General features: G+C 41.0%; 1 protein-coding gene across 1 annotated transcript in view; it reads right to left on the bottom strand.

The window, feature by feature from the left end:
- Nucleotides 1–5,623: 5,623 nt before the first annotated feature.
- The window catches only part of KIF26A (kinesin family member 26A), a gene marked incomplete at its 3' end in the record, with an annotated part of 102,625 nt that continues 80,819 nt past the window's right edge, over nucleotides 5,624–27,429 (bottom strand). Inside the window, exons 6-16 of the mRNA XM_080618519.1 lie at nucleotides 21,050–21,259; nucleotides 18,990–19,083; nucleotides 18,250–18,512; nucleotides 17,830–18,013; nucleotides 17,381–17,540; nucleotides 15,460–15,622; nucleotides 11,520–14,904; nucleotides 7,371–7,561; nucleotides 6,896–6,916; nucleotides 6,345–6,495; nucleotides 5,624–5,799 (exon numbers count right to left, since the gene is read on the bottom strand). Coding sequence (XP_080474645.1) covers nucleotides 5,624–5,799; nucleotides 6,345–6,495; nucleotides 6,896–6,916; nucleotides 7,371–7,561; nucleotides 11,520–14,904; nucleotides 15,460–15,622; nucleotides 17,381–17,540; nucleotides 17,830–18,013; nucleotides 18,250–18,512; nucleotides 18,990–19,083; nucleotides 21,050–21,259 — 4,998 coding nt within the window. The remainder of the gene's footprint in view (nucleotides 5,800–6,344; nucleotides 6,496–6,895; nucleotides 6,917–7,370; nucleotides 7,562–11,519; nucleotides 14,905–15,459; nucleotides 15,623–17,380; nucleotides 17,541–17,829; nucleotides 18,014–18,249; nucleotides 18,513–18,989; nucleotides 19,084–21,049; nucleotides 21,260–27,429) is intronic.

Raw genomic sequence — 27,429 nt, 5'->3', positions numbered from 1 at the left:
TGAAAGGCTTCTGCCATGCCAAACACACCCCATATCAGGCAGTTCACCTGCAGGTCTGATAATAAATCTCTCTGAAAATCTACATTGTCAACAGTTAAATCTTATTCTATGTATTCCACAGATTTCTGCAAGCCAAATTCTGCATGAAGCCATGAAATGCTACATACAGGAGCAGCCTGAGAGGCAGTTTCTGCTAATTTGCACTTATGGTATCATTGAACATTGACAGAATTATTCTTTGCTTTCTTCCAGATAACACTGATAAGTAAAATATTGTCAGCAGGATCTTTACTTGGTGAAAGTCATCATAGCTCCAGTGAACCACTGCTAAAGCAATTTACACCATCTGAAACCCTGAAGCAAAAAAAGCCAAGTCAGTGAGATATAAGCTAAAATTCGAGTGTTTTGCTGGATACAAACCAGATTTACTTGCTTGCTTAAACAGGTGCCTAAGTGCTCTAGTAAATTAGCACTCAAATATGGCACCATTTTTATTTGTGTCCACTTCTACCAGCTTGGACATACGATACAGAAGTCGTCTTACAGCTAACATTTTTGCCTTAAACCCTGCTTATAGCCACACTATAGAACAGCTGCCTGAGGAGTTATGTTCCACACATAACTTTAAAAATAAAATGCAAGTGACTGGAAAAGGTGGATTTATAACTGGAAACAAAATACATTGGTACCTTGAAATAGAAATAAATGAAACACTTTCTACATGCTGAGAAAAGAACAAATGATCTCATACTTCCTGGGCCACATCAAAAGGAACGTGACCAGCAGGTCAAAGGAGGTGATCCTGCCCCTCTACTCTGCTCTCGTGAGACCTCACTTGGAGTATTGTGTGCAGTTCTGGTGTCCTCAACATAAAAAGGACATGGAACTGTTGGAACAAGTCCAGAGGAGGGCCACGAGGATGATCAGGGGACTGGAGCACCTCCCGTATGGAGACAGGCTGAGAAAGTTGGGGCTGTTCAGCCTGGAGAAGAGAAGGCTGCGTGGAGACCTCAGAGCAGCCTTCCAGTATCTGAAGGGGGCCTACAAGGATGCTGGGGATGGACTCTTCATCAGGGACTGTAGTGACAGGACAAGGGGTAAACAGGTTAAAACTTAAATGGGGGAAGTTTAGATTGGATATAAGGAGGAAGTTCTTTACTGTGAGGGTGGTGATGCACTGGAATGGGTTGCTCAGGGAAGTTGTGAATGCTTCATCCTGTTGCTGGCAGTGTTAAAGGCCAGGTTGGACAAAGCTTTGGGTGGCATGGTTTAGTGTGAGATGTCCCTGCCCATGGCAGGGGGATTGGAACTGGGTGATCTTAAGGTCCTTTCCAACCCTAACTATTCTATGATTCTATGATATTTCTATTGCAGTCTCTGTTAGTACTGATATTTCGATACTGCAGCTCATGCCCTAGAAATACCTTAGCTGGAACTGGTTAGACCAGAAGCACTGTAAGGAAAAAGGTTTTACACATACATTAAATGACTTTCTGCCTGCACACCACCTGATTTCTTCATAGGGAATCTATATTTGTAATAACTGCATTTCCAAACACTTCTAACAAGGTTCAATGTCCACATAGATGTACATTGTTCAGTACATAGTTAGCCACAGCACAGGTTATGGGAGTGGCTACTGGCTCTTCCAGCTTGTCCACTCAACTTGCAAATTCTGACAAGTGATTTGAAATCCTGTCTCCCAGGAGTAGTTTTATATATTGTACCATGACCATTAGATGGGATAATGCAAAAGTAAGCTTGGAGGCCATGTCCAGAATACAAGGTTCTCTTTGATTCACAAGTCCCTGGTCACCAGGTAAGAGTTCTGCTTTCCCACTCGATTTCTGTTCCAGTCCATACCTCATCTCTTCTGGAAAGATGCCTGACCATGTGACTGAGGCAGTGGGGACCTCTCCTCTCCCTGACCCTCACGTACAATCTGGCCTCCTGGTTAGTGAAACCTGGTGAGAGGTGGGGTTTGAGGAAAATGGAATTTCTGTCCCACTTCCTGAAATTTAATCTTTAGACTTTATATATAGATGTCATTGCATTCGTTTAAAAAATAATCAGCTGTCAATACATGTTTTTCTGTTGCTGGGAAACAAATATTATTTTAGGCTTGGTAAACTGGGCCATCAAGGGACCTAGAAGGGGTTTGCCTCAGCAAGGAAGAGGTGAGAGATTTCATGGGAAAGTCTTCAACCAAGGGATTAAAAATTCTAGCATGAATTAGCCCTGCCAAAAGAAACTGGGGCAGTTCAACACCAGTGGGTTTCTAGGGTTTTATTTGATACTGTTACAAACTCAGTAAGATCATATCTTTAAGTCTGCAATTTAATGGCTATTTTAAATTATTAAATCTCAAGACAAAATTAATGAAATAAAGTATCCAGCTTAATTTTGCAATTAGCATTTGTAACCTTCTATAATTAGGCCTTTTGCAAAATAAGCCTGAATCATAAACTAAGCATATATTTGTATAAATTTTAACTGAATGGAACTGTGAAAGTTACAAAAAATAAAGAAATATTAAAGACTCTGAGGTCTTGAGATATGAAAGTTACTTACTATTCACAACTGCCAATAAGGAACAGCATTTGCATAGGGAAGTTTGTTATTTCATCCATCAGTGCCTCACCTTATTTTGCATCTCAGGCTTGTTTTGTGTCCCTAAACCAGAGGCTAAATGCATTTAATATGCATGCTACTGCCATGTTGACATGGAACTAAGCAGCCCTGAAATGTGTTTTTCACTATTTTGTGGCAAACATAACCATAGTTGCAAATTACAGAGAAAGTATCAAAGGATGCAGGCCTAATCAGCAAACATTACATAGCAGGATATTTAAATAAATTGTCAGGTTGATAAAAATTGAGATGGCTGATTAGTAGCTTGATTTTTATTTCAGAGGATTATGATATTGCCAGACTAGGGAGAAGCAATAAAGACCTTTGAGGAGAAGATGAAGTGTCTGGCAAAAACCAAAAACTCCTTTGTCCATGCAAGAGAGGCCTACAGACCGCCTTGAAAAGACTGTGACCCCAGCCCTACTGTGCCAAGGGCTCACAGCCCGATACAGGTCAATTCACCTTGCAGTAGCACCATTAAGGTGTGCATCTGCAGAGGACAGTGTAATGGCATCAGTGCAAAACCTAACACCACAGCACAGAGCTCCCCATGACTGTATTCTCCTTTGGCCCTCTTGCTAGGAGGTTTTCCCCCTTTGTGAAGAAATACTTGTCCCTCAGTATGCTGTTGCCATTTTTATTTTGACTGTACTTATTTATCTGATCCTAGCTCTGAAAAAAACCCACAATGTATCAAATCACTATATGGTTTTGATTCCATCTTTATAATTGTGACTTTATGCACACACACAGAAAGTAAATATAGCAGGAATTTACAACTTGGTAAATATTACTGGTATTCAGGGGTATCAGCAAGGGGATCCTCTAGAAATTCTAGATGCCACATTGCCCCACAGAGAACCCAATGCAGTGCAAATGTTAGTAAGTAAACATGGTGCACACTTTTCCAGGGATAAATCACAGAGAGGTAGATAAGAGCATGGCATCCTCTGTAACCTATACGAAGTCACAAAGACACTTAAACATCAAACCCTTAGTCTCATTCTCCAACTTCTCCAGCTGCAGAATGAGGAGGAAGGCATTTTGCCCCCCTCTCACAGGCCTCTTGTGGGGGTTAAAGAACTTAGTGCTTGGATGCCTTGCTGTTAGTGCTACATAAGGAGAGAAAGAGGGAGGGAAAAAATTCACACATTACAGGCCATTTGGCCAAATAGCCGTAAAATACTCGAGATGGTGTCATTAGAAGCACCAGCTTTGCATTAAATCTTTCTGGAGGTACTCCAGTCAGCTCATCACTGGGAGATGAGGACCAGGCACAGCTACCGTCTAACCAGAGACCAAATGCAGCAGTGTCAGAGAGAAAAGAATACAGTCATTTGTTTTGACGGACCTATAAGGCCCAGGGCTTGATCCTAGTTCCTGAAGTTTTCTTTTTAATTTCTTTGCCTCGTCAGGGAAAACAAGTATGTGAGCTGCAGGTCTTTGTTCTGTGAACTATGAAGTGCTAAGAGAATTTAAGTATTAACATCGCTATTTATTTTACCCTTTGGTGTTTTGTCTCTTTCCCAATTGGTTTATGATGACTAATGTCAAAACTCCATTCCCAGTTATATCTCTTGGGCAAAGAGATAAGATGACATTTAATGCAGTGTACCACAGGCCATTCTATCTCTTCCAAACATTAAAATCACATACAGAGCAAGAAGCAATCATAACAATAGATGTATCTTTTATTCACAGATAAAAACTGAAGCAAGCTGTTATAATACATATTTGTACAAAGGATTTGAAAAAAATCATAAAAAGGAAGATGATTAGAAAATATGATTCATTATGAAATGTGGTATTACATACACTATTAAACCTTTTCAAAAGTATTTGTTTGGCAACAGTTTATCAATAGTTCCCACACTTAAGTGGCCTCCTTCAAAAAAGCACAAATCTCATGCAGCATGTATAAACTTGATCCTGAGGGTTTGCCTTCCTTAGAAAAACTGTAAAAAGATATACTATTTGTCTTAAAAGTTCAAAATGTAAATGCTATATTTATAGTCAAAACTATATAAAAATATGGACCTAACGTAACATTTACAAAAACGTTTTGTTCCTTTTTTTGTTTGTTTTATGGTTTTGGTAATAAACATAATTCTCAATTCCTGCAGTCAGAGAGGAAAAAAGAAAAAAAAAACCAAAACAAACCACAGTGCCCTTTGTAGACTTCCTCACATTAAGTTTACAACTCCAAAAAGAACAGGTCTGTAAGAAGTGAGGTTACTAACCAAAGAAGTAGGTAAGCAGTTAATATATATCTATATATGTATATATAAAATGGAAAACGAACATTTATTTTGATCTGAAAAAGTAATAATACAAAACCTGAAGGTAAAACAATCATCTCCAAATGCCATAATATTCCTTCTCAATAGATAAATGTTCATAAAAATATCTTGAACCCTAACCAAGAAAACAATTATAATACAGTTTTAATTCTGCTACATAAAACAGCTTTTCTATGAAACAAGAAGGCAAGTTCAGGTATGAAAACATAATTTACTTATTGCTTTTGCTACAATGTTGTTTGTTTTTTACATATAGTCATAAATACACTATACAGTATAAAATATTTTGTAGGAATACATTTTGTGGTCTGCTTAGGTTTGCTGGCTTTAATTCTAGCACCAAATACAAAAATGAAAATCAAATTAACTTTAAAGGCACTTCCATTGTATGTTTGTTTGTTTGTTAATTAACATAGAATCACAGATCTTGTTATGTACTACATTTCTTTGCTCCCCCTCTGGTAGAAGCAATACTTGATCCTACTTTTTATCTTTGTAGAGTTCAGGTCACATTGAGGCACCAAATGATTTATGAACATTCCTACCCCGCAGCTGTTTCTTTCTCTTACAACATTCATTGTTGCTTTTAAGTCTTCACCTTTTCACCTTCACTTTCCAACTACTTTCTCTCTTTACTTCTTCGTGTCAGACAATTCAGCTTCACTTCCTTCAGTCCCTTGCAAAACCTCCCTTCAAACCTCCACTTCCCTTACTCCATCTTGTCCATCTGTTACTCCGATATCAAAACATGTCACTATCATGATATGTGACTTGCAGAGATTAACACACTGTTCCAGTTCCTCTGTCACTTGTTCCAGTGCCTCCAGATACTCCTGTGACTCCTTATCAAGATCAGGATCCACTTCAACTGTCAGACAAAAAAAATTAGTGAGAGAAAAAGGTCATTGCAAAACATTATTCTATCACAAGTGAGGCAATAGCATAGAGTACAATTTTATTTCTCTTGAACTAAGAAATTTTTTTCACTTTGTTCAGCAGATGCAAAACTCTACCTTCAGGCTCTAGTTAAGCATAGCACTCTGACTGTAAACAAATCTCATGCCTCAGTTTCCGAGCTGTAACATGGATATGGAAACATTTTATTCCTTCTTTGAAAGGAAGGATAACAAAAGGTTATGTAAATATTTAATATTAACAAGCATCACAGTGAGTCTCTACATTGTTTTGACATTTTCTTCTAATTGGTTTGAGGGGTGAGAGGGGTGATCATTTTCAGTCCTACTCAGCATTGAACAAATCCTGTATCACAGAAATATGAATGGAGTCAGAGTATTTTAGGGCTCAATTCAGTAAGATGTCTTTGCAAGTGCTTAACTTTTTCATTGGGACTGCTCATATGATGAAAATTTGTTACATGATGTTACATTATTGCTGGTTTTGAAAAATACTTACAGTCATCTTTCCATTTATTTGGATCCATCATCAATCTGCACTTTGTCTCTTCCAACTCTTCCTTCAAAAATTCATGCTTTGCCTTTACTTCTCTTATTCGCTGCTGGCGCCTTTCAAGTATCTTCAGCTTGGTATGGAAATACATCAGACCCTTTTAAGACACAGAAAGACCATTTCATTATTTTGCCTGTTATGAGCTGACCTCCAACGGTTTGACACAGAAAGCTCCCACTTCCTTGTTTGTTAAGAGTTAGCAGGTAGATTGTTTTGTTTTGTTGTGGGGTTGGTGGCTCTTTCAGGTTTTGGGTGATTTTCTTACTTGAACTTTACATTAATAGATTCTAATCTAAAGGAAAAGCATGCTACATCACTTAAGCATTCACTGCACTTCTCTGAATTAGCAAACTTCTCAATACATTCTGAAATTACTACTGCTTGTAGAGGATTTTCTTTTTCAACAATGTAAATGACAAACACAGCCTAACAATAATTTTAGAGTTATATATAATCCTCAAACACATGAATTCTTATTTTTTTAAAAGCGTTCCTACCTTCTCAACATCCTGGAAAGGCTATTATAAAAGAAATGGAAAAAAGGATCAGAAGAATATAGAATTCTAGTCTCCAAAATAGAATTAGTCGAAGTGTTTTCCAATTACGAGTAAATTAAACTCGGTGTATCCCTGATTTAATAGAATTCTGTCATTTACATAAAGAGTTAATGACCCTGTCGTTGAAGGACCCTGTAAGGTTTCATCAGCCATGCTAAGATTATAAAGTCTTCTCATAATGTATTCGTTGGTAACTTCCATTTACACCATCAGTCATGTTAGACACAATTAATTTCAGAGAGTAATCATTTCATTTTCTGTGTTAAGGGTACCCCAACATACAAATTGTAAAATTAACAATTATAGTGCTTTAATTGCGATCAATTTCCTGAATACCATTCCAGCATTCAAGCAAGAACTCTGCCTGTATACTGTAATTTAAGTTGTCTACAGTTGTCGTAAAATATGTGCTGACCTCAGTTTCCTCTTGTCTGTGTCGATGTAATCGTTCCACATCATCAATCTCATAAACTTTAATTTCAAATGGCTCTTTTAAAGTGCCTGGCAAAGGTGGTAGGTCAACCCATTGGCCAGTGACACTGGGTTTTCTTCCTAGGGAGGCAGCATCTGGCAACGGTGCAGGAATCAGTCTACGACGCTGGAGACCTGAAATACAGAAGATAAACATGCCTCAAACTCTTAAGAGACTAGCAGACTGCAGAATGTACTGTTGTGAATTCAAGAAAGATCTAGGTTCTCAGGATATTTAAGAAGAAATGCTTTTCTTGATCTTTCCCTTTTAGTAAAATACCCTCAGGCTGCTAATCAAGTTACTACCGTAACAAAGTATGTTTCTCTTAGTTCATGGGTGGGAGTAACAGCAGTTTCCCTCCCAAAGCAGATGTCTGAGCCTCAATTCTATAGTCTTCTCTTGCAAAATAAGCTGGTGGGCTACAACAGCATTCATTACCTTATAATGGCAATGAGACAGTTATTTCAAACCAGTACTGATAACGGTAGATGAAGCTGGAAATCTCCTGCTCCTCCAGATAAAGTCAAGCAAGGTTTTCCAAGATCCTTCTCATTTTATTACCTTGTTGCAAAGAGCAAGCAGTTCTCTCCAAAACTACTAGCAATGCTTTAAGGTGTTTATTGTGGTTTAAGTCCAGTTAGTAACTCAGAACCATGTAGTTGCTCTCTCACTCCCCCCCTTCCTCCCCTCTTCTCCAGAGGGATGGGGGGGGGAGAATCGAAAGAATGTAACTCCCACGGGTTGAGATAAGAACAGTCCAGTAACTAAGGTATAACACAAACCACTACTGCTACCACCAATAATAATAATGATAAGGGAAATAGCAATGGAAGAGAATACAACTCTCACCACCCACCAACCGATACCCAGCCCGACCAGAGCAGTGACCTAACCCTTCCAGGTAACTGCCCCCAGCTTATATACTGGGCATGACATGCTGTGGTAAGGAATACCTCTTTGGCTAGTTTGGGTCAGGTGTCCTGTCCCTTCTTCCTCCTGGCTTCCCCTCCTCCCTGGCAGAGCATGAGACTCAGAAAGTCCTTGGTCAGAGTAAACATTGCTAAGCAGCAACTAAAAACATCAGTGTTATCAGCGCTGTTCCCAGGCTGAAAGTCAAAATCACAGCACTGCACCAGCTACTAGGAAGGAGAAAAAATGACTGCTACTGCTGAACCCAGGACAGTGCTAAATACCAGCAGTTTTCAATGTACTTTGTGGGACTGGGAGGCATTCAGAAAGCAGCAATAAACCAAGCTGCAACTTGAGCCACCTCTAATGTGGCATATCACCATCAATTCATACCAGGACTCAAAAGCTCAGAAGATGGCGAAATTCACCAATTCATCAACAAGAGTGCTCCCAGACTTACAAACAACGTACTGCCTCCTTGATGCACTTGCTAGGGCTCAAGTTTCATGACTTATGTCCTTCAAAAGTGCTGGTACTTTTGTATACAAGAGTTGGCACTTTGGTGTCCAGCACTTTTTACAGTTCTAAGTCTCTCTTAACTCTCTAAAAGGCTGACCTTTACACTACATGTGTCAAGGATGAGTACATGCATAGAGCTGGTCAGGCAATGTTAATAAGGCTGCAGTCCAATCTCTAGGTGGATAGGAGGGCTGAAGACCATCAAAAACAAGCGGAAATGTCATATGGTAGCAGTAAGTATAAGGAGCTTTTGAGTGACTGGTGACAATAAATTTAGTGCCTAATTTCCTTGTCTTACTGAAAGTCAACTCAGATGTAAGAAGTCTACCTTCTAGTCTTCTTACAAAAGTGAGCACATCAAACAGACTGTGCTGCTCAGAGGACAGTGCTGTCAGAGTAACTTCTGGGCTGAGACCTCTACAGGAGAGTTAAGTGCAAGGTAAGGCTGTCAGGCAAGCCCTGTCACAAACATAAACATGAAATGGAGACAAAATCCCAGCAGGTAATCCCAAAGCAAAACACTGACATAGACACCAGAATGGTTACTGCAGGTTACATATTCTTAAGAAAAACATTCCTAGTCCTTATTTGCACCCTTGCTAATTTCTAAGTAATAAGAACAATCACAATGAGAATGTTTTGGAAGACTTGCTTCTACTTCTTGAACACCTGTTCATCTTTCTCACAACCCCAATCAATTTAGCCTGAATCACCACTACTACCTGCCTGCTGAAATCACCCACTGTAACTCCAATGCTGTAACCACTTTAGTGACAGCCGGATCCTTCTGTAAAGGACACTGAACAGATGCAAACAAACTTCATATAAACTGTACCAGCCAGGGTCAACATCCTTTCTCCAAAGATTAGTTGAAGGATAAGGGGACAAGGTTTCCAGTGACATGTACGGAAGTAGGATCTGTTCCTAAATCCAGAAACTGCATGATTTCAATGCAGTCTGGAGTAACATAAGCTACTCCAATCATCTTTAACACTTTTCAAAAATTCTAATATATTGTAGACTAATAATGGTTCTGCACCAAACGCTTCTTGTAAGAAGTATTTAAGGAACTTCCTAGGAAACCTCATTTCACGTACAAAGCACGTTATTGTCTCAAAGTCTACAGCACTTAAAAAAAGTAATACATAATTTACTGATACAGAGCAATTTCAATTGGAAAAAGAAATATTTTGTCATTTTACAGACCTTATAAGTATTTCGTGGGGCAAAACCAAATACAAATCCATCAGTGGGTAATGCCTTCTCAATATGCATGACACTTACACGGCTGTTAATATTGATTTGTAAGAAAGGTTTAAGAGGTTGATATGCTATGGAAAGAGAACTGCAGTGAATGTTGCACTAGGTTTCCAAAATGATTTATCACCTGCTGAATCAACTCAGTTGCTTTGACCAGAAAGCACCATAAGGTCTATGTCATCTTCATTCATTTGTTTTTCTGCCAGAATTGAGCATCATGGATGTCTCTAGGGATTGTAAGAATTACCGCTTTCCAACCAAAAGCTCAGATTCAGCACATTGCTGATATTAGTTCCTACTGTATTTCCAACATTCAATATGCTTAGATTGCTGAATGTAGCTGTGCTCATTAGCTACATGGCACCGATTGCCACTGATTCTACAGGACTTCAACCTAAATCTATAAAAATGAAGACTGCAACAGCAGTCATGTGAACCTGATTTTGAAGCGAGCTACAACCAGTGGCATTTGCATGAGCACCACCTGCAAAAGCAATAAAGAAAGACACTGGAGAGACAGAATGACCTGGCTCTTGTATGTCCACCTTTGCCTGGTGTGCTCAGACATGTCAGACTTGGCACAGTACGTGAGCTAGAGCCACCTTCTCTGAGCACCTTCCCCAGTCATTTCCCTATTGCTTATAGTATCTACAGGTACACTAAAATTTCTTTATAAAAAAAACTATTACAGTGCAATACATAATTTTGCAATCAGGTGGTAATATTACTATAAGAGTCGCTACATCTTACGTACACACCCTACTGCTCTACCCCTGAGCCTTACCTTTGGGTAATCTAATGCACATTCAGCAATCCTCATTAATTTCACACTCTCCTCTCCTCCAGGCCTATTCATGTGTTTCTAAACTACAGTCCCAGCCCCTCTCACTGAAATTTCCCCACAGACACCTGGCAGCAGAGCTCATCCCCTCACCGCCCTTCTCTCAGTGATCTTTTCCAATACCCACTTGATCCTCACAAAAACTCATCAGCACCCACCCAGCACCTTCACTCTTCCCAACCCACTCATTACACTCTCCTATTTTGGGCCACCCTGGTGCAGTGCTCACTGCTGACCCTGCTGAGGGAGGAAGGAACATCCCATCTGCCAGCAGATATCTGCTGCCTCCTCCCTCCAAAAGAGGTGGCCAGCACCCCAGGAGACCTGGCACCTTTCCTTCACCCTCCACTATAGCATCTGTGTCACGCCTGCACCTTTGAAGTGAAATAAATGACAAGTAGCTGCTGTCACAGTGATAAATGTGCACATGGAAGTGAATGCATTCAGTCCACCTCCCAACTCTGAGCTTCCCCCAAACCTTCTCCTGCTCTGTCAGAGACGCCATGAAAACCTACTCGTGGAGCATGAGTGGACACCTGGCCACCTTCTCCTTTGTTTCTTACCTGTTGATCGTTTCTTGGGGGACTTGAGGCTCCTCATCCGGCCTGGTGATGACATTCCGCTTTCACTCATGGAGTCATGCGCCGAGGAGGCACTGCCAGTGGCCTCACTGTCCCGAATCATGCTCTCATAGCCACTGCTGCCTCCGCTGTGGTAAAAGAGAGCTGTCCTCCCCATGGCTGGAGGCAGCTCCCCACTTAGGACACTGCTGTTGTCACTGCCATGCCCGCTGCTGTATCGCTGAGGCCGTCGGGGTGCCGTTATCTTGCTGTATGGAGATGGCAGCACTGGGATTTGTGACTTCTCATCACTGAGGTTAATGCCACTGTCGTTGCCACTGTCAGAGTCAGTAGAGCCTCGGAAGTGGCCCACCTTGGCAGAGCTGCCTGACACCAGCTCATTCACGCGGCTGTTGGCTGCCCTCATAGCCTGCTTGGTCCCCATGATGGTCCCTCGGCCAGGTTTGCCGCTGACGGGCTGAACGGAGCGGGGGGCTGCCTTCCCGCCGGGGGCCATGCCAGAGCCCTTCCCTGCAGGCTGTGCCAGGGACTTCACAGAGGAACTGAGAGACTTTGACCCGCTGGCGGTAAGGCCTCGGTTTTTATTTCCATTCGCTTGTACCTTCTGGTTAGCTGTGGGTTTTCCCTGGCTGTTTTTACCAGGCACAGGGGCAGTGAAGGGTGGTGGTAAAACCACACCAGAGGCAACAGGGGGGACACCCAGTCTGGGGACAGAGCGCCCTGCCCGGCTGTTGCTGGTGCTCCCATTCTCCCTCACCACACTTGCTTTGGATCCAACTGATGTCAGGCTGTCGCACCTCTCCAGGGACATGTGGCTCCCATAACGGTGCACAGCTTCACTCTTAGATCCCTTTGCCTTCAAGCTGGATGTCATCTTGGGCAAAGAGTGGTCACCCCTCAGGTTCATTTTGCTGCTGGCACTTTCACTGAAGTAAGGCCCAGCTTTCAACCGTAAATCTGCTTCATCTTCAGCTTTTAGCATGGCAGCTCTGGCAAAGTCGAGGCTGGAGGCTTTTCCCCCACCGTTACCCAGACCAACAGGTTTCTGTTCCAGGCTCGATTTGCGTACAGGAGGTGTTGGAGGTGTTGGCCCACCCGGCCTGGGCAACATGGTTGACTTCTGTGGTGCACTCTTCTTTCCCAGTGATGATTTCAAGCTGCCAGTAGTCAAGGGAACATCCAAATTCCCTCGCGTCACAGCCTCCAACAAAGTACTGTTAGCGTGCGACACTGGCATCACTCCCAGAGTGGTGGCTCCTCTCTTCAGCTGTGGCATCTTCATCACAACTTCTGACTTCTTTGCAGCTCCACTGGAGGATTTGCAGGCCATTTCACAACCATCCACAACCCTCTGTGAACAGGCAAGCATAGTCTGCGACTTTGTTGGCCTGGATGCTGCATCAAAATACTGGGCAGCTTTTCCTGGCTGCTTCTCAGTACCAAATGCATGAGATTTTGGAGACAGCAGTGAGTCTGCAGGTTTTGCTTCCAACTGATAATCAGTGCGCAACAGCCAGGGATCTTCAAATACACCATGTGGATTCTGCAGCTCTTTATAGCTGAGGACAGTATTATTGTGGATTGCAGACGAGGTAGTTTTTGTTTTCCTAGGAAGACTAGAATGTATGGTTTCTATCACAGGCATATCACGAGAATTACTAAATTTTATTTTTATGGGCTGATCAGTGACACAAAAAGCACTTTTTATCTCAGACGCTTTGGTAGTTTCAGAGGTTTGAGGGCTTTTGACAATGCCTGAGGACAGCTTGCTGGAACTCAAGCTCTCACTGTCCAGTTCAGAGAAGCAAAATCCACTGTCATTCAGTGCGCTTTTCAGGGGGACAGGTAAATGGGAAGAATCCAAGTTGAAGGGCTCCTCAGACTTAGTACAGCTGTAAGATGACTGTGCGACAAAACTGTCACTAGACTGGGCTCCATCACTTTCAATTGTACAGATGCTGACTTCACTAAGCCATGAACTGATGGAGGAACGTCTACTGCTGGTAAAAGGATCCTTAGCAAAGGGCACAACAATATCAATATTTACACCAGTAGAAGTCTCCTGTGAGGTATAAGCATCAAACTCATCATTTATGCTGCTGATAATACTGACTGGCCTTGAACCTGATGCAAGGGCCTGAAGGGAGCAGTCGCTGTTAAAGCTAATGATACTGGACGGTCTTCCATTATCCATAATCCCACTAATGGACAGTTCTTCCACCACAGTGAAAACAAGCTCATCCTCTCCGTTCAGCTCAACAGGCTGCTGCAAAGTCACTGTGGTGGTTAGTATATCCCGGTCAAAACACTTCCCTCTGAACGCTGACCTGAAGCTGTGTACCTCTATTGCACCTGACTGATTCTGGGCATTGCTACCAACTAAGAAGGTGCTTCCTACAGGATTTTGCTCAGGTTTGTTTCCCATCTGCTTGCTCATTCCCACAGGAGGAGTCCGAACCGCATTGCTATTGTCCAGCTCCAAATTCTCACCTTTGGAGCTTACTATGTCCTCTTTCTGCTGTGGAGGTGGAGGTGCTGGGCTTGGCAAGGGTCTCTTCATGTACAAGGACTTTTCCTTAATTACACATTCAGCTGTGGCTTTATTCTGCTCTGTATTCCTTGAAGGGCTACACCTTGAGGACTGCACGGAATCGGTGATTGTCTCTCTCTCCCCCTCCAATATTGAGTCTATTATTGTGTGGTCAGCTCTGTTCTGTGCCTTGGAAAGCTCCATTTTTAATTGAGGTGTGCTCTTTTCATGACAATTGCCATTGCCACCCCTTGGTGCAACAGCCTGATAAGGAAGGTTATGTCCTTTTTTGGGAGATGAGGTTTCTTGTGGAATTGGTTTCTTAAATCCTCCAGAAGCAGAATATATTTTCTCCTTTATCAGCTTAGACTGTGTATTTTCTGTACTTCCAGGGACTGGACTGCAACTGGATACAAGAGAGATTTCTCCACAAGCAAATTTGATGGGTTCCTCACTTCCATCAATGCACTCTAACCTTTCTTGCAGTTCAGCAAAAGTGTTGCATTTAAAATGGTCCTTATCAGAACTCCTACCAATAGTAGTATTGTCTTTACTTCTCTTCTTGTTTAGGGATGGGATTATGGGAACAAACTCTGGAGGACCTTCATTATCTGTCAATTCCCTGTCAGACAAAGCTGCACCATTGGGACCAACATAGATGACAGTATCACAAGACTGTTCACTGCTGGAGGAATAATCCGGATCACTAGATATACTCAGGACAGGAAGGTCAGGGTCAAGGGCAACAGTTCGTGGGTGGAAGGGTCGCAAATGGGGTGGTCTGCGGACATGGCCTTCTTCACATGAGCTCTCTCCTCCAGATGAGCTGGATGCATACTGTACATGATCAATAAGGGAGATTTTATTAATATTGATATATAGGTATATAAATATGTACATGTAATTGATTAAAAAGCCAGGTTTGCTATATACTCTGTGCTTTCTGTATACTATCACAACTACATCTAGTGGAAAATGTTGAGTGTGAATTAAAATAACAAGGTCATGCTGCATAGATTTTACTATATTAGGAGTAATATAATCATCACACCTTTTCAGATAATTTCCATTAAATATTATGCATTTTCTTTCTCGTCAACAGTTTTCTATTCCTTCCTTGTTGTTTTTTAATTAATACAAATAGGAGCTTTTGAGACAGTTCCACATATAAGCAAAGAAAAAATGTGTGTTTGGAACAAAAAGAAGGGAATTTCAGGATTAAGGATTGGACATGGGATGATGGCCCAGTGCCAAGTCATTTGTCAGTTCATCTCCTGAGCTTTTATGCATTTTGTATTATTTCTTACCACTGAGAAATCCCATGTTCCCCTACCGAGAGGTTAGGAAAACTCATTTTCAAATTAATTAATTTCTGTGTGTTTGTGAACCAACCTTGGACTTCTTCTTTCTCATTCGGTGGATCCGGGATGCAAGCTGAATGGTGGTGAGAGTTTCTGCATAATTGACTGGGGAGTCAGAAATATGCGCAATCATAGTAGTTCTGCAGTTGATGTTCCCAAGTGATTCCCTCAACAACATTGTCAACTTGTTGTCCCTGTGTAACAAATCAGAACACTAGGATGGCTTAAAGAAATCACTATCTTTTTTTTTCAGATTTTTACACCACAAGCTGTGCTTTCACTTTCATAGGATATATGCATGTATGGTACGTGCAGATAAGAAACATGCTCCTATCATTTGACCACACTTAAAATGTACACAGATACCAATATTTTAATTACTTATCTGCCTATGTATTTGCAGTATAATAAGTAATTTTACTCTTTACGTGGACAACTATAAAACAAATGATTGATAACTAGTTTAGTTATTTCAAGTTTAGCTCATATTGCCTAAAAAGCTCATGAGCTTTTTACCTGAGCAGACTTAATCCCTGGATAGCTAAGGTCTGTGAGCTCCACGCAAACAGTTTTGATAAGAACTAAAAAATAAGTCAACAGAAATGGTAAGAAGTCGCTAAACAAATATAACAATGTTAGATATCAGAAATATGTTATTAGTGGCACCCATCTAGTTTCCATTCTGCCTATGGTTGTCTGTTATGTTTGCTATGCTCTCACATAGCAAATGTGAAGCAGAATTTCTCTCTGAAGGCTTTCCTGGTGATGAAAGTCCTCCACTATGGACAGCAAAGCGGACAAGATAGGTGACATTTTGTCCTCCACTGGTCTTCAAGACATCTCTCCCCAGTGCTCTCAGGAGGCTGCTTCCTATCACCCCCCTGAGCTGGCCCAACATGTGGGAACTACCATCATGTCTACTCACTAAAGCATGGTAGGTGACAAAGTTGAGCATCTGCCCTTCCCTATTTTAACCCATCCATCCTCTACCCACAAACCTAGCAACTAGCCTGAGGAAAAGTACTTTTCCTCCAAACGCAGAAAGACGAAGCACCTGTTCGAGATGCAACGCTAGATAAATCTGTGAAATGACATGTTTGATAACATCAGCACAAAGGTATAATGCATGAAGATTAATTGCAAGCAGCAATTAAATTTAAGGACTGAAGGCCAAGTTCTGGTAAGGTTTTTACAACGTGGTGGTGTTTTTAAGCTGGGCTCCCCACAGGTGTGTTTGACACAATATTATTGTTAAGTACACTCCACAAAAGGAACACACCTAAATGTCTGCTTCTGATAAAAAAATGTGCAACATAGTGGTCTTTTTTTTAATTGAAAAGATATATCATTCAAAAAGGCATGCAGAATTAATAACCTTTGATGACAATAGTTGATAAACTCTCTAGTATTTTCTGAAATTTCAATACGATTTTTAAATTTGGAAAAAGAAGAGAAAATCCTATTAAATGACAATTAAATTGTTCACTAATGTCCAGCTGGTTGAGATCAGTCTAAATTCCAAAACCAGGGAACAAACAGGAGGTAGAAGAAACAAAACATTTTGGCCATCTTCCCCCATGTTTTTCAACAATCAAACCCTCCCCAATATTTGAGCAAAGTTAAGCATATACCAACATGCATATAATTTTTGGCTATGTAATTCAGAATTTCACATTGTTATGTGACATTTAAACTATTTTGTGCATGTATATATACTTATATGCAGGTAGATGAATAGAAACGTGTATCTATAATATAGAATTGACCTTCTAGCAGCCTTCCGGTCAAGTAAAGGGGGCCTACAGTAAAGACACGTAAAGTAAAGACAACACTCTTCTCCAACAGAACTTGCTTTAACTTCATCTTAGGTAAAGAGTAAATTGTTGATGCAGTTCATTGCTAAGGTAACACCAGCCACAAATTTAAGATAACTCAGACAATAATTCACTTACTTATATGGCACATGCTTAGCACCATTAATTAAGGCCAAAATTACATTGCCCAGGGCAGAGAGAGACAGACACAGAGAGCCTCCTCCATCTCGGCTCTTGCTCAGCACTTTTTCACAGCTCCCTAGATCAATGAGATGCAAACGGCTACGTCCTCCAGACACTAAAAATAAAAGGTAGAAAAACAGTTGTACATCACGTTCTTTGCATGGACTCAAGCCAAACTTGGTATTCAAAATGTATTCAAATGAGGAAAACAATGAATACAGCACGGGATAATGACCAAATTAAATATTAATAGAAAGGAAACCATATTTTAGCCACAGCTACCAAAGTTAAAGGTGACTTGCCTGGCTTAAGGATTCACTTCATTTTTTCTTTTTCAGTTTATTGCAAATTATTGTTTAAACTAACCCATTTGAAAACAAACAATATGGTAAGAAGATTCATACTTCCTCCTTTGCCACTCTTCTCCATGCGATACTGGTATATGTGAAGAGTAAAGAGCATATGTGAATTCCTTCTCTCTTCTTCTTCACATTCAGGTTTGCTGGTACTTCTAGCAGCAATTGCAGCATCAAGGAAAAATGCAGCTTTCTCTGCTGTTGGGGCCCTTAGCTCACTTTGGTTTTGAAGCTTGAATATAAACAAGAAAATGACTAATTAGCATAGAGGCATCTTTTTTTATTATTTTTTGCTGAACTGGCTAAACCTCTAGGGCACTAAAGGAAACAAATATGTACACCATGGGAGAAGGGCTTATAAATTAAAAGCAATAGTATTTTTTTACTGTCTTAAAGTTGTCATAAAGGGAAATAGAAAGCAGAAGAAAGCCAGCCTCAGAAAAATCTATGTTGTGATATTCATTATACCTGAGTTCCACATATTGGATCTTCTCTCAGATAAACCCCAGGAGACTGGCCATCCTGAAGGCTGCCAGTGGCTACTTCAGCTAACAAATCCTTCAGGTTTTCATCTTTGCCACTGATCTCCACAGCAGATACTCTAATAGAGAATCGAGTCCCAGTTTTTTCTTTACGTTCATTGATTAATTTGAAGAGCCAAGAAATTGCACAGGGGATGATACCAAGGCTTTGTGTGGAGTTATCTTTCCCAATCATGGTAAAAGATTTTCCTAGAATTAAAAGACAAATATGAACTTAATTCACTTTTCTTGTACAAGACAGTATCTCTTCATATCACCACTGCACACTACATGCAATGCCATGTGTTGCACAGATACTGGGACAGAACAGATGCAAAAATGCAAAATATTTAATTATTAATCCATTGCTATTTATTCAATTAGTTTTGCAATTTTTGTAACTCAGACCCACAACAAATTAATATTAAAAACATTTCTGATCTTTTGATTTTCATCACAATGCACCTATGTAACTTGCTCTTGACTAAGCTAATCTGATGTTACATTTTACCTTTTCTAATTAAAACTTACAATCACAGTATAGAAATAAACCATGATAAGTTTGCAAAACTAATTAAAAAGAAATTCTAATCTATTCATATACTCCACGTTTATTGTTCCAGGAGCTGACAGCATGTAATTACCAAACTGACATAGTAATTAACTGTAACGAATTTGGGAGCTCACCAAGCTTGACATGACCAAAGCAAAATATGCAACCATCTGCACCATTCACAACAGACTGGATTACTTCTGCTACTGTTCCAGAGCATACCTCAGCCTGAAAGAAAGATTTGAGATGAATAAGTAAATGAGCATATACTGCTATGGTTTTTAGTATTCTTCTGTAATGAAATGAATGACTCAATATTTTTGAGGCTCAATATTCTTCCCATTTTAATAGCATCAGTCCTATTATTTTAGTAACTATGCTATCTTAAAAAATAATAAAATATGCTACCACAGCCTAAAACAGTTTTAAATTTCACTAAACCAATTCTCTTGGAATACTGATTCTATGACTAATGTAGCAAACTGAATGCTATCCAACCAGGCTTCCTGCTGGTATAATAGCTTAGCCAAGGCTATTCGACAACGGTAGCAACTCCACTGAAATTAAGCTACTCAAGACTGCTCACAGGAATTAAAAAGACATACATACTGGAGAAAATGCATTAATATCCCTGAATAAGATTTCATAGTATCACATTTTCCTCTTCCAGGGGAAATATCATCATCAAAAAGAGAACATGCTAAAATATTTGAGTGTACTAAAACCAGTTTATCCACATCAAGGAAGGTTTCACAGGTACAATAGGATGATCTATTAAGTACAACTGGGAAAGAGGAGATAGTTGGTGTAAATATATAACTACAGTGAAATTATAAGGCTGTGTTTACAGGTACATGGCAATAAGCTTGCCTCAGGTAATGACACCTGCACTACAGTGGCTACACTGGCCAATGTCACCCAGAAACACCACAAACAGGCCACCTAACAGGCCAACCACAAAGACCTGGAAGAGCCTAGCTCAAACCAGGGGTCAACAATGCTAAGGACTGGTGCCAAAACCAGCAAAGAAGCAGGCTGTGACCAGCCACTTTGTAGCAGGGCTGGCAACATAAGTAATGGAAAGTCACTTCCAGTTCTGGACTAATGTTGAGATCGCTGTTGCATATTTCCGCACAAAGACACCATTTGAGCTTATGCAAGATATTAAAAACAGCCTTCTGATGTGGCTACCATTGCTTTAGTCACTGATGTATGTATCTATCTTTAATGCTTGGCTAAAACTTGGATGTAACAGATATTTTCGTATCTCTACTTTGGGACTCAAAACCTGAAACAAAATCCTAGGAAAAGATCTGAGAGTGGGATTCTGAACTAGGTCTTATCATGTTTTCTTAATATTAACATACCATTTTCATTTTGGATTTTTGTGGTGTATTCTTCACCCTATTTTTTTCCAGCAGTTCAAATTTGGAGTAGTTCCTCATAAACTCCTGAATTTGTTGTTGTTTCTAAAGCTGTTCTGGGATTTTTTTTCTGAACTGAAGATTTTTCCCAGGAGGAAATTCCAGGTGTCCATGAGTACAATTTCACTGAATATACTGCAGCCCACAGTCCTCTCAAGTACTAGCCATCCCATCTGTGTATCAGATTCCATGTCTGGGCTATTACTGTACAAATACATCATTTTGCAGGCCAAAGAAAGGCATACACCATCAGCAGCACAACCATCAAGATAAAATAATCAGTCAAACAGTACAAACTGTACTGGCAAAGAAAATATAAAAGCCCCCTAACCCTTTCAGTTAGAGCAATCCCACAGGGTTAGTTCAATCTCTTCTCCCAACAGCAGCATTTAGTTTAATGTTAAGCACATGTTCATTTGCCATTGAAAGCAGTGGGAAAAGACTATTTCAGTGACACAAAATGGGTTAAGATCTAACCAGATGGAAAACTGAACTTCAAATTGGCTGTATGTCTCTCTCTAACAAGAGAAATGCAGAAGATAACTTAGCCAGCAAATCCATCTCCCCAGCTATTATTCCTTAAGTTTACATCCCTACTAAACTGAAAACGTTAGAATTTAGCCAGTTGTCTATTAATTACCATGGGGTTTTTTCCCGGGCGTTAAGGCAACTCATTCAAATAAAATTCCCCAGAAACAGAAAGAACTCTTCCAGCAATCAAATGCAGTGGCCATGAGAAGACGCGAGGTTCATGCAAGTGACTCCAGTACCTGCGAAGCATCTTGGGGGAAAACCGCATCAAAGGCAAACATCTTTGGGACAGCAACAACGCCTCTTCTGTGACCCGCACTGGAAGGCCCGCTTGCGGCTGGATCGTAAAATGTTATTTGCTTTTTTCGTGGGTCTACCTTTAGGAAGGACATGGATTCAGATGTTTCATGTGCTCCTTGAGAGGGACAAATCCTTACCATCACTTTCACCTGCAAGAATTCAGAAGAAAACAACAACTTGAGTTCCCAGCTACAGATAAATGAATGCAAAGCATTCCTCCCCAAGCCCACTCCCCTTTCTCTGACACGATCATTTGTAATATTTAGGTGTGTCAGAATAACCGTGGGATAAAACCAGAGCCAGATTTTCCAGCCTGGTTTCCACCCTGGGGTCTTCACTGAACTAGCTTTTAAAAGGTGCACTTTGTCCCTTCAATTGACTTAATTTCAGTGTTATGATGTCAATTTGCAAATGTCTGGTCTGCAGTGGGTATAATCCACTGTAGGTGTAATACCATGCCTAAAGAAAAGGGAACTCTAGCCTTCTGCCTTTCAAGTACTGTGTGACTGAAAGCACAAACCAATCCACTCTGAAAATCAGTCTCAATTACACAAGGCTCAGACAGCTAGTGCATTCAAACTGAACTAAATCTAGAAACTTTCAATTCCTTGTTCACATTCTTCTAATAAAAGATACTTTTCTTATAACTTTCTCGGTAGACTTTATGCTGTCATTGCTAGGCTCTTGGGTGGTTAGTTGCAGGATTTAATGGGAAAGATGGGAAGGAAAAAAAAAAACATTAAAAAGTCAAAAAGCTTGAAAAGAAACAAATCACAAAGTATATTTCTATTGCAGCACTGCAAATGCTGATTTCCCACACATGGCATTTTAAGACAGCCTTTTTAGAGAGGTCAGACATGTTAGCTGTGCTTTCCAAAGCAGTTTATGGGAACCAAGTGACTGTATCTCATGAAGCTTCAGTAAAGGCTGCACACCCGCTTCTTTTAAGCTTCCTGGAAATCAAACTCTTACTTTGACAAACTGTGAAATACTGCCTCACACCCACTTACAACCCTTTATCCTTATGAAATGTTCCCAGGCCAGAACCAGCATGTTTTATACACCTTGGACTGAAGTAAATGACTACTACAGGTGCAACTTCAACTCTGCACTGCCCAGCAGATCAAATATAAGAAAAATCTTCAGACAGAGGGGCTTTCCATGGCCTGTATAAAATGTTTCAATAATAAGCTGAACAACAGTATTATCTCCTTGTTCAACTACTTTCACAGAGCCAGTGTTAACCATCTAGTTTCACTGGGTGAAGAGCCTGCACGGCTGTAATACACTACAGCCAGCTCAGCTGAACAATTTTCACTGGTACTCTCCACAGCACCCATTAAGAAGCTTCATCTTCTACAGTGCTACTACTGACCAACCAACACTCCTTTTACAGCACTTGGACCTGATTTAGGAGTGACAGATAGCAACCCTTTGCTGCAAATCTAGCAGGTGAACTCTCCAAACAGAGAGAACAGTCACTAGCTGATGAGTCAGAACTCAGCACTGGTGATGCTGTACCTCAAATACTGTGTTCAGTTTTGGGCCCCTCAATACAAGGAAGACATTATGCTGCTGGAGCATGTCCAAAGAAGGGCAACAAAGCTATTGAAGCTTCTAGAGCACAAGTCTTGTGAGGAGCAGCTGAGGAGCATGGGGTTCTTTATCCTGAAGAAAAGGAGGCTCAGGGGGACCTTATCGCTCTCTACAACTACCTGAAAGGAGGTTGTAGTGAAGTGGGTGTCGATCTCTTCTCCCAAGCAACAAGTAATAGTATACTGATGGATAGGGGCAGAGCAGTTGACGTCATCTACCCAGACTTGTGCAAAGCATTCGACACTGTCCCACACAACATCCTTGTCTCTAAACTGGAGGGACATAAATTTGATGGATGGACCACCTGGTGGATAAAGAACTGGCTGGATGGCCACATGCAGATAGTTGCAGTCAACTGCTCAATGTCCAACTTGAGACAGGTAATGAGCGATGTCCATCAGCGGTCGGTGTTGGGACCGATCCTGGTCAGTATCTTTGTCAGTGACATGGACAGTGGGATGGATTACACCCTCAGCAAATTTGCTGACGACACTAAGTTATGTGGTTAGGTTGACATGCTGGAGGGAAGAGATGCCATCCAGAGGAACCTTGACAGACTTGAGAGGTGGGCCAATGCCAACCACAAGAAATTCAAGAAAGCCAAGTGTAAGGTCCTACACCTGTGTCGGGGCAGTCACAGGCACAGCTACAGGTTGCACAAATAAGTGAGCCAGAGCAGCCCTGTGGAGAAGGACTTTGTGGTATTGGTCGACGAGAAACTGAACATGAGCCGGCAGTGTGTGCTCACAGCCCAGAAAGCCAACTGTATCCTGGGCTGCATCAAGAGGAGTGTGACCAGCAGGTCTAAGGAGGTGATCCTGCTCCTCTGCTCTCATGAGACCCCACTTGGAGTACTGTGTGCGGTTCTGGTGTCCTCAATGTAAGAACGACATGGAGCTGTTGGAGCAAGTCCAGAGGAGGTTCACGAGGATGATCAAGGGGCTGAAGAACCTCCCATATGAAGACAGCCTGAAAAAGTTAGGGCTGTTCAGCCTAGAGAAGAGAAGCTGCGTGATGACCTCATAGCAGCCTTCCAGTATCTGAAGGGGACTACAAGGATATGGTAGTGGGACTCTTCATCAGGAACTGTAGTGATAGGACAAGAGGTAATGGTTTCAAAGTTGAACAGGGGAACTTCAGGTTAGATATAAGGAAAAAGTTCTTTACTGTGAGGGTGGCGTGGCACTGAAAGAGTTTGCCCAAAGAAGTGGTAAATGCTCCATCCCTAGCAATGTTCAAGGCCAGGTTGGGCAGAGCCTTTGTCTAGGTTGAGGTGTCCCTGCTCATGGCATGGGGGTTGGAACTAGATGATATTAAGGTCCTTAAATTCTGCCAGGGGAGGTTTAGATTGGATATTAGGAAACATTTCTTCACCACAAGGTTTGTCAAGCATTGGAACAGGCTGCCCAGGGAAGCCCTGGAGGTATTAAAAGGACATGTAAATGTGGTGCTTAGGGACATGGTTCAGTGGTGGATGTGGCAGTGCTGGGTTAACGGTTGGTCTCATCTTAAAGGTCATTTCTGACCTAATCTATTCTATGATTCTATGAGTCAGGACTATCTCTAGCCCTGAGCTGGATATAGCACGGGGAAGCTGGGTTGGAAAACATGCATCTCTGATAAAGAATGATCCCCCCATTCAGTAATCTTTTGTAATCTGCCAGAACTCTTGACTTCTACTTAATATGTTCCACGAATATTATGTCATTAAAATGGTGTGCATTTATTGCACTGGCACATTCTTTGTGTCATTTAAAAAAAAAAAAAAAAAAGCACTTTGCAGTCAGCACTTCCCCATCACTTCTGTATCCAGAGAAATAACCGCAAAGGAAGAACTAAAGCTGAAAAACTACTTCAGCAAAGCACAACATGGGAAACTGCAGGCACAAAGAGCAGAGCAGGCTGAGCCACCCTGCCCTTCACACCAGACAAGAAGAAAAGGTGATGGCATAAACACCAGCACCCAGTGGTGCAGTGAAACATAGTGCCCAAGCCAGGATGATCCATAGCAAATGGGTGGGTACAGCAGTAAGCACCAGGCTGAACTGTCCCTTCCTTTATCAGCTAGGAAGGGTGGGTAATTTGAAGATTCTGTTCAGCTCCTCAACTGTTTCATTTTTTAAGCTCCTTGTTTCAAGAGTGGCTAAGCTGCACACAAGCATCCCTGAGCAATTATTCTAGCATCTTCACAGAAAATATTTTCCACAGAGTGGCTATGAAAGCTTTTCCCCAACATTTTTTCTAAACAAAGAGGTCAAAAAACAACCAGTCCTTCCAGTATATACTACAAGAGGCTTCACCAAACGTAGCAGCAAGTTCTTCCACCTTTTGACTCAAGCAGTCCCCCGATTTCACCACTTTCTTTTCTTTCCCCTTTCATAGTGATACAAATATGAAAATATAGTCCCAGAAAATAAGCAAACCTTAGAATAAATGAAACAGCTGCTTCAAATGAAACAGCTGCTTCAAAAGCAAAGCACATCAGAGGTGACACACTCAAGGCTGTTTCTCCACAAAAGCTCCATGAAGACAGCTTTGTGTATTAGCCTGCTAGCTCAACCTTGACATGCTACCAAGGTGCTCAGAAAAATAACCTCCCTTGAGGAAAAAAAAAAACAAAACCTAAATATACAAGTACAAATACCCACTTCAGGGTCATTTGATTAAAATGAATTTTAAAATACATGCTGTTTCCAAAGCACTTCTCTAAACAGGCCTGGCTGTTCTCTCTTCCACCTATTATTAGATTATAGCAGCCAGCACTTGGATAAGAGGAAAATTGGTTTGCTCCTGACCTGAGCTGCAAGTTACCTCCATCAGAGCGCTGCTCCCGCTACACAAAGATGTCTTTGCCCCCAGAAAAACCTTGTGTGCCAAATGAGCTTTTTGAGATCACCTCTCTGAAGCAGAAAGATAGTAAACCAGCTTCCCCTAACAGATCAGATCCCAAACTTAACAGGCTTCAAGGGTCACCTTCATTTTTACAGTGGAAGTCAGTTTTCGAGACAAATAGGAGTCAGAAGAGAAAAGCAGCTTAAGGGAGTTCCTCTTTTCGTGTTTTCTATATGAAAGCTGATTTGCGAAGTAGAAAATCACTGATTTGAAACTTAGTTTCTGTACCCACTAAACATATCTGGAAGTGATGCCTACCAGAAATCGTAGCGTTATGTCACACTTATTCATAGTGCTGGGCCATACTCTGACTTCACTGGAAATGAAGCGGAAAATCTCATGAAAGTACCACAAGGTACAAAGATTACCTAAACATATCCCTTCACAACAGCAAAAACTAAGTGCAGACAGATCTTGGGTGCATGCACATGGTTCTAAGTATATAAAGAAAGGTTTGGTGTTATACTGTTTATTCTTCTAACACTTCTTTACCTCCAGTGTTTCAGGACCAGTCTTAAGTGACAGGTTTATATTCTCAGCTCTGAAGCTGATCCCAGTATTTTTCTGGGATGAGTACTGCAGAAAAAGCATACTATAGAGCCAGCACGGTTCCTGCCTTAAGGATCAATTTAACTCGTCTTCTGAATCTCTTTATCTAGTTCTCATACAAAAGGCATACTCACCTACAGAGACCGCAACATGCAGCACAGGAAATCATCCAGATACAAGGGTTTGCAGCAAGGGGAGGATTCAAGAAAACTGAGAACCTGTAAATCTTAAAGTAACTTTGGCCCGTAACTAGGGAGCAACACAGCAATACCTGCACTGCACTCTAATGCTTTTAGTTGCTCATGAAAATGAATTACTAGAACTAAGTGCAATAACATTAATTTCAGAGCCACTCAGGATCACACGCTCTGTGGGCACTTACTCAACAATATGGCCAGGCTTCTGGTAGTCAGCTCCCACTGCAGTGGTACCAGCTACTAGTGACACTTGTACAAAGCAAAGAGAAGGAATTTAGAGGAGAATGAATGAAGAAATGGAAGAATAAGACAGGTCCGAAAGACTAAGAACTGGGGCGGGGGGGGAGGGGAGAAGAGAGCTGAAAGCGCAGAAGGAAGAAGGGGCACAAAAAAACCCGAAGACAGTACATATTTGGTGATTCCAGAAAAGTCATCTCAGGCTCAGGGAACCTCTGTCGTGACCACGTTTAGATGCCTTAAGGACAGTTAAAGTGACACATCCATCCTGTGATGGGGTGACCCTTCCTGTTAGAACTGGGAATTTTTAGTAAATCCTTCCCCCCCCCCCTTTGTATATTTCTTATTTAATGTCACAGAAAGATGCAGAGTAAGAAAAAGAATTACAAGTGGAAGTTTATCATTATCAAGAATACAAGGATTTGTACATAGGCTTTCATGCAGACACTGAATATTGCATAAAGGCTCCATTTCAATTAGGATGTTGATAGAAAAAGAAGATAGATTTGCATTTGAGTTCAAGTTCTGCAAATAAAAATAAAAGAAACACAAACATCCCAATACTTTCACATCATTAACATTTTTCTCAGTGCCTGAAGACAGTCTAAACCATGCAGAACTCTGAAGTACCTCATTAATTAACTGACTTTAATCTGGTGGGTTTTGTACACCAAAGGTTAACACCCTACTGCTGAACTTTCCAAATTCATGTTTCTGGAAGAACCAAGAGGTCATCAGAATTGCTGAAGGAAACCTGATTAAAATCAAAAATGTTTGGGAAAAGACATCCTTAATATGCCATTAAAAAGTTAAAGAATTTAAATAAACAAAAAAGCACATAATTTGGA

This window comes from Psittacula echo (assembly GCF_963264785.1).
Source record: "Psittacula echo genome assembly, chromosome: 5".
Lineage (NCBI taxonomy): Eukaryota > Metazoa > Chordata > Aves > Psittaciformes > Psittacidae > Psittacula > Psittacula echo.
The sequence above is the reverse complement of the archived record's forward strand: the minus strand, read 5'-3'. Positions and strand labels throughout refer to the sequence as shown.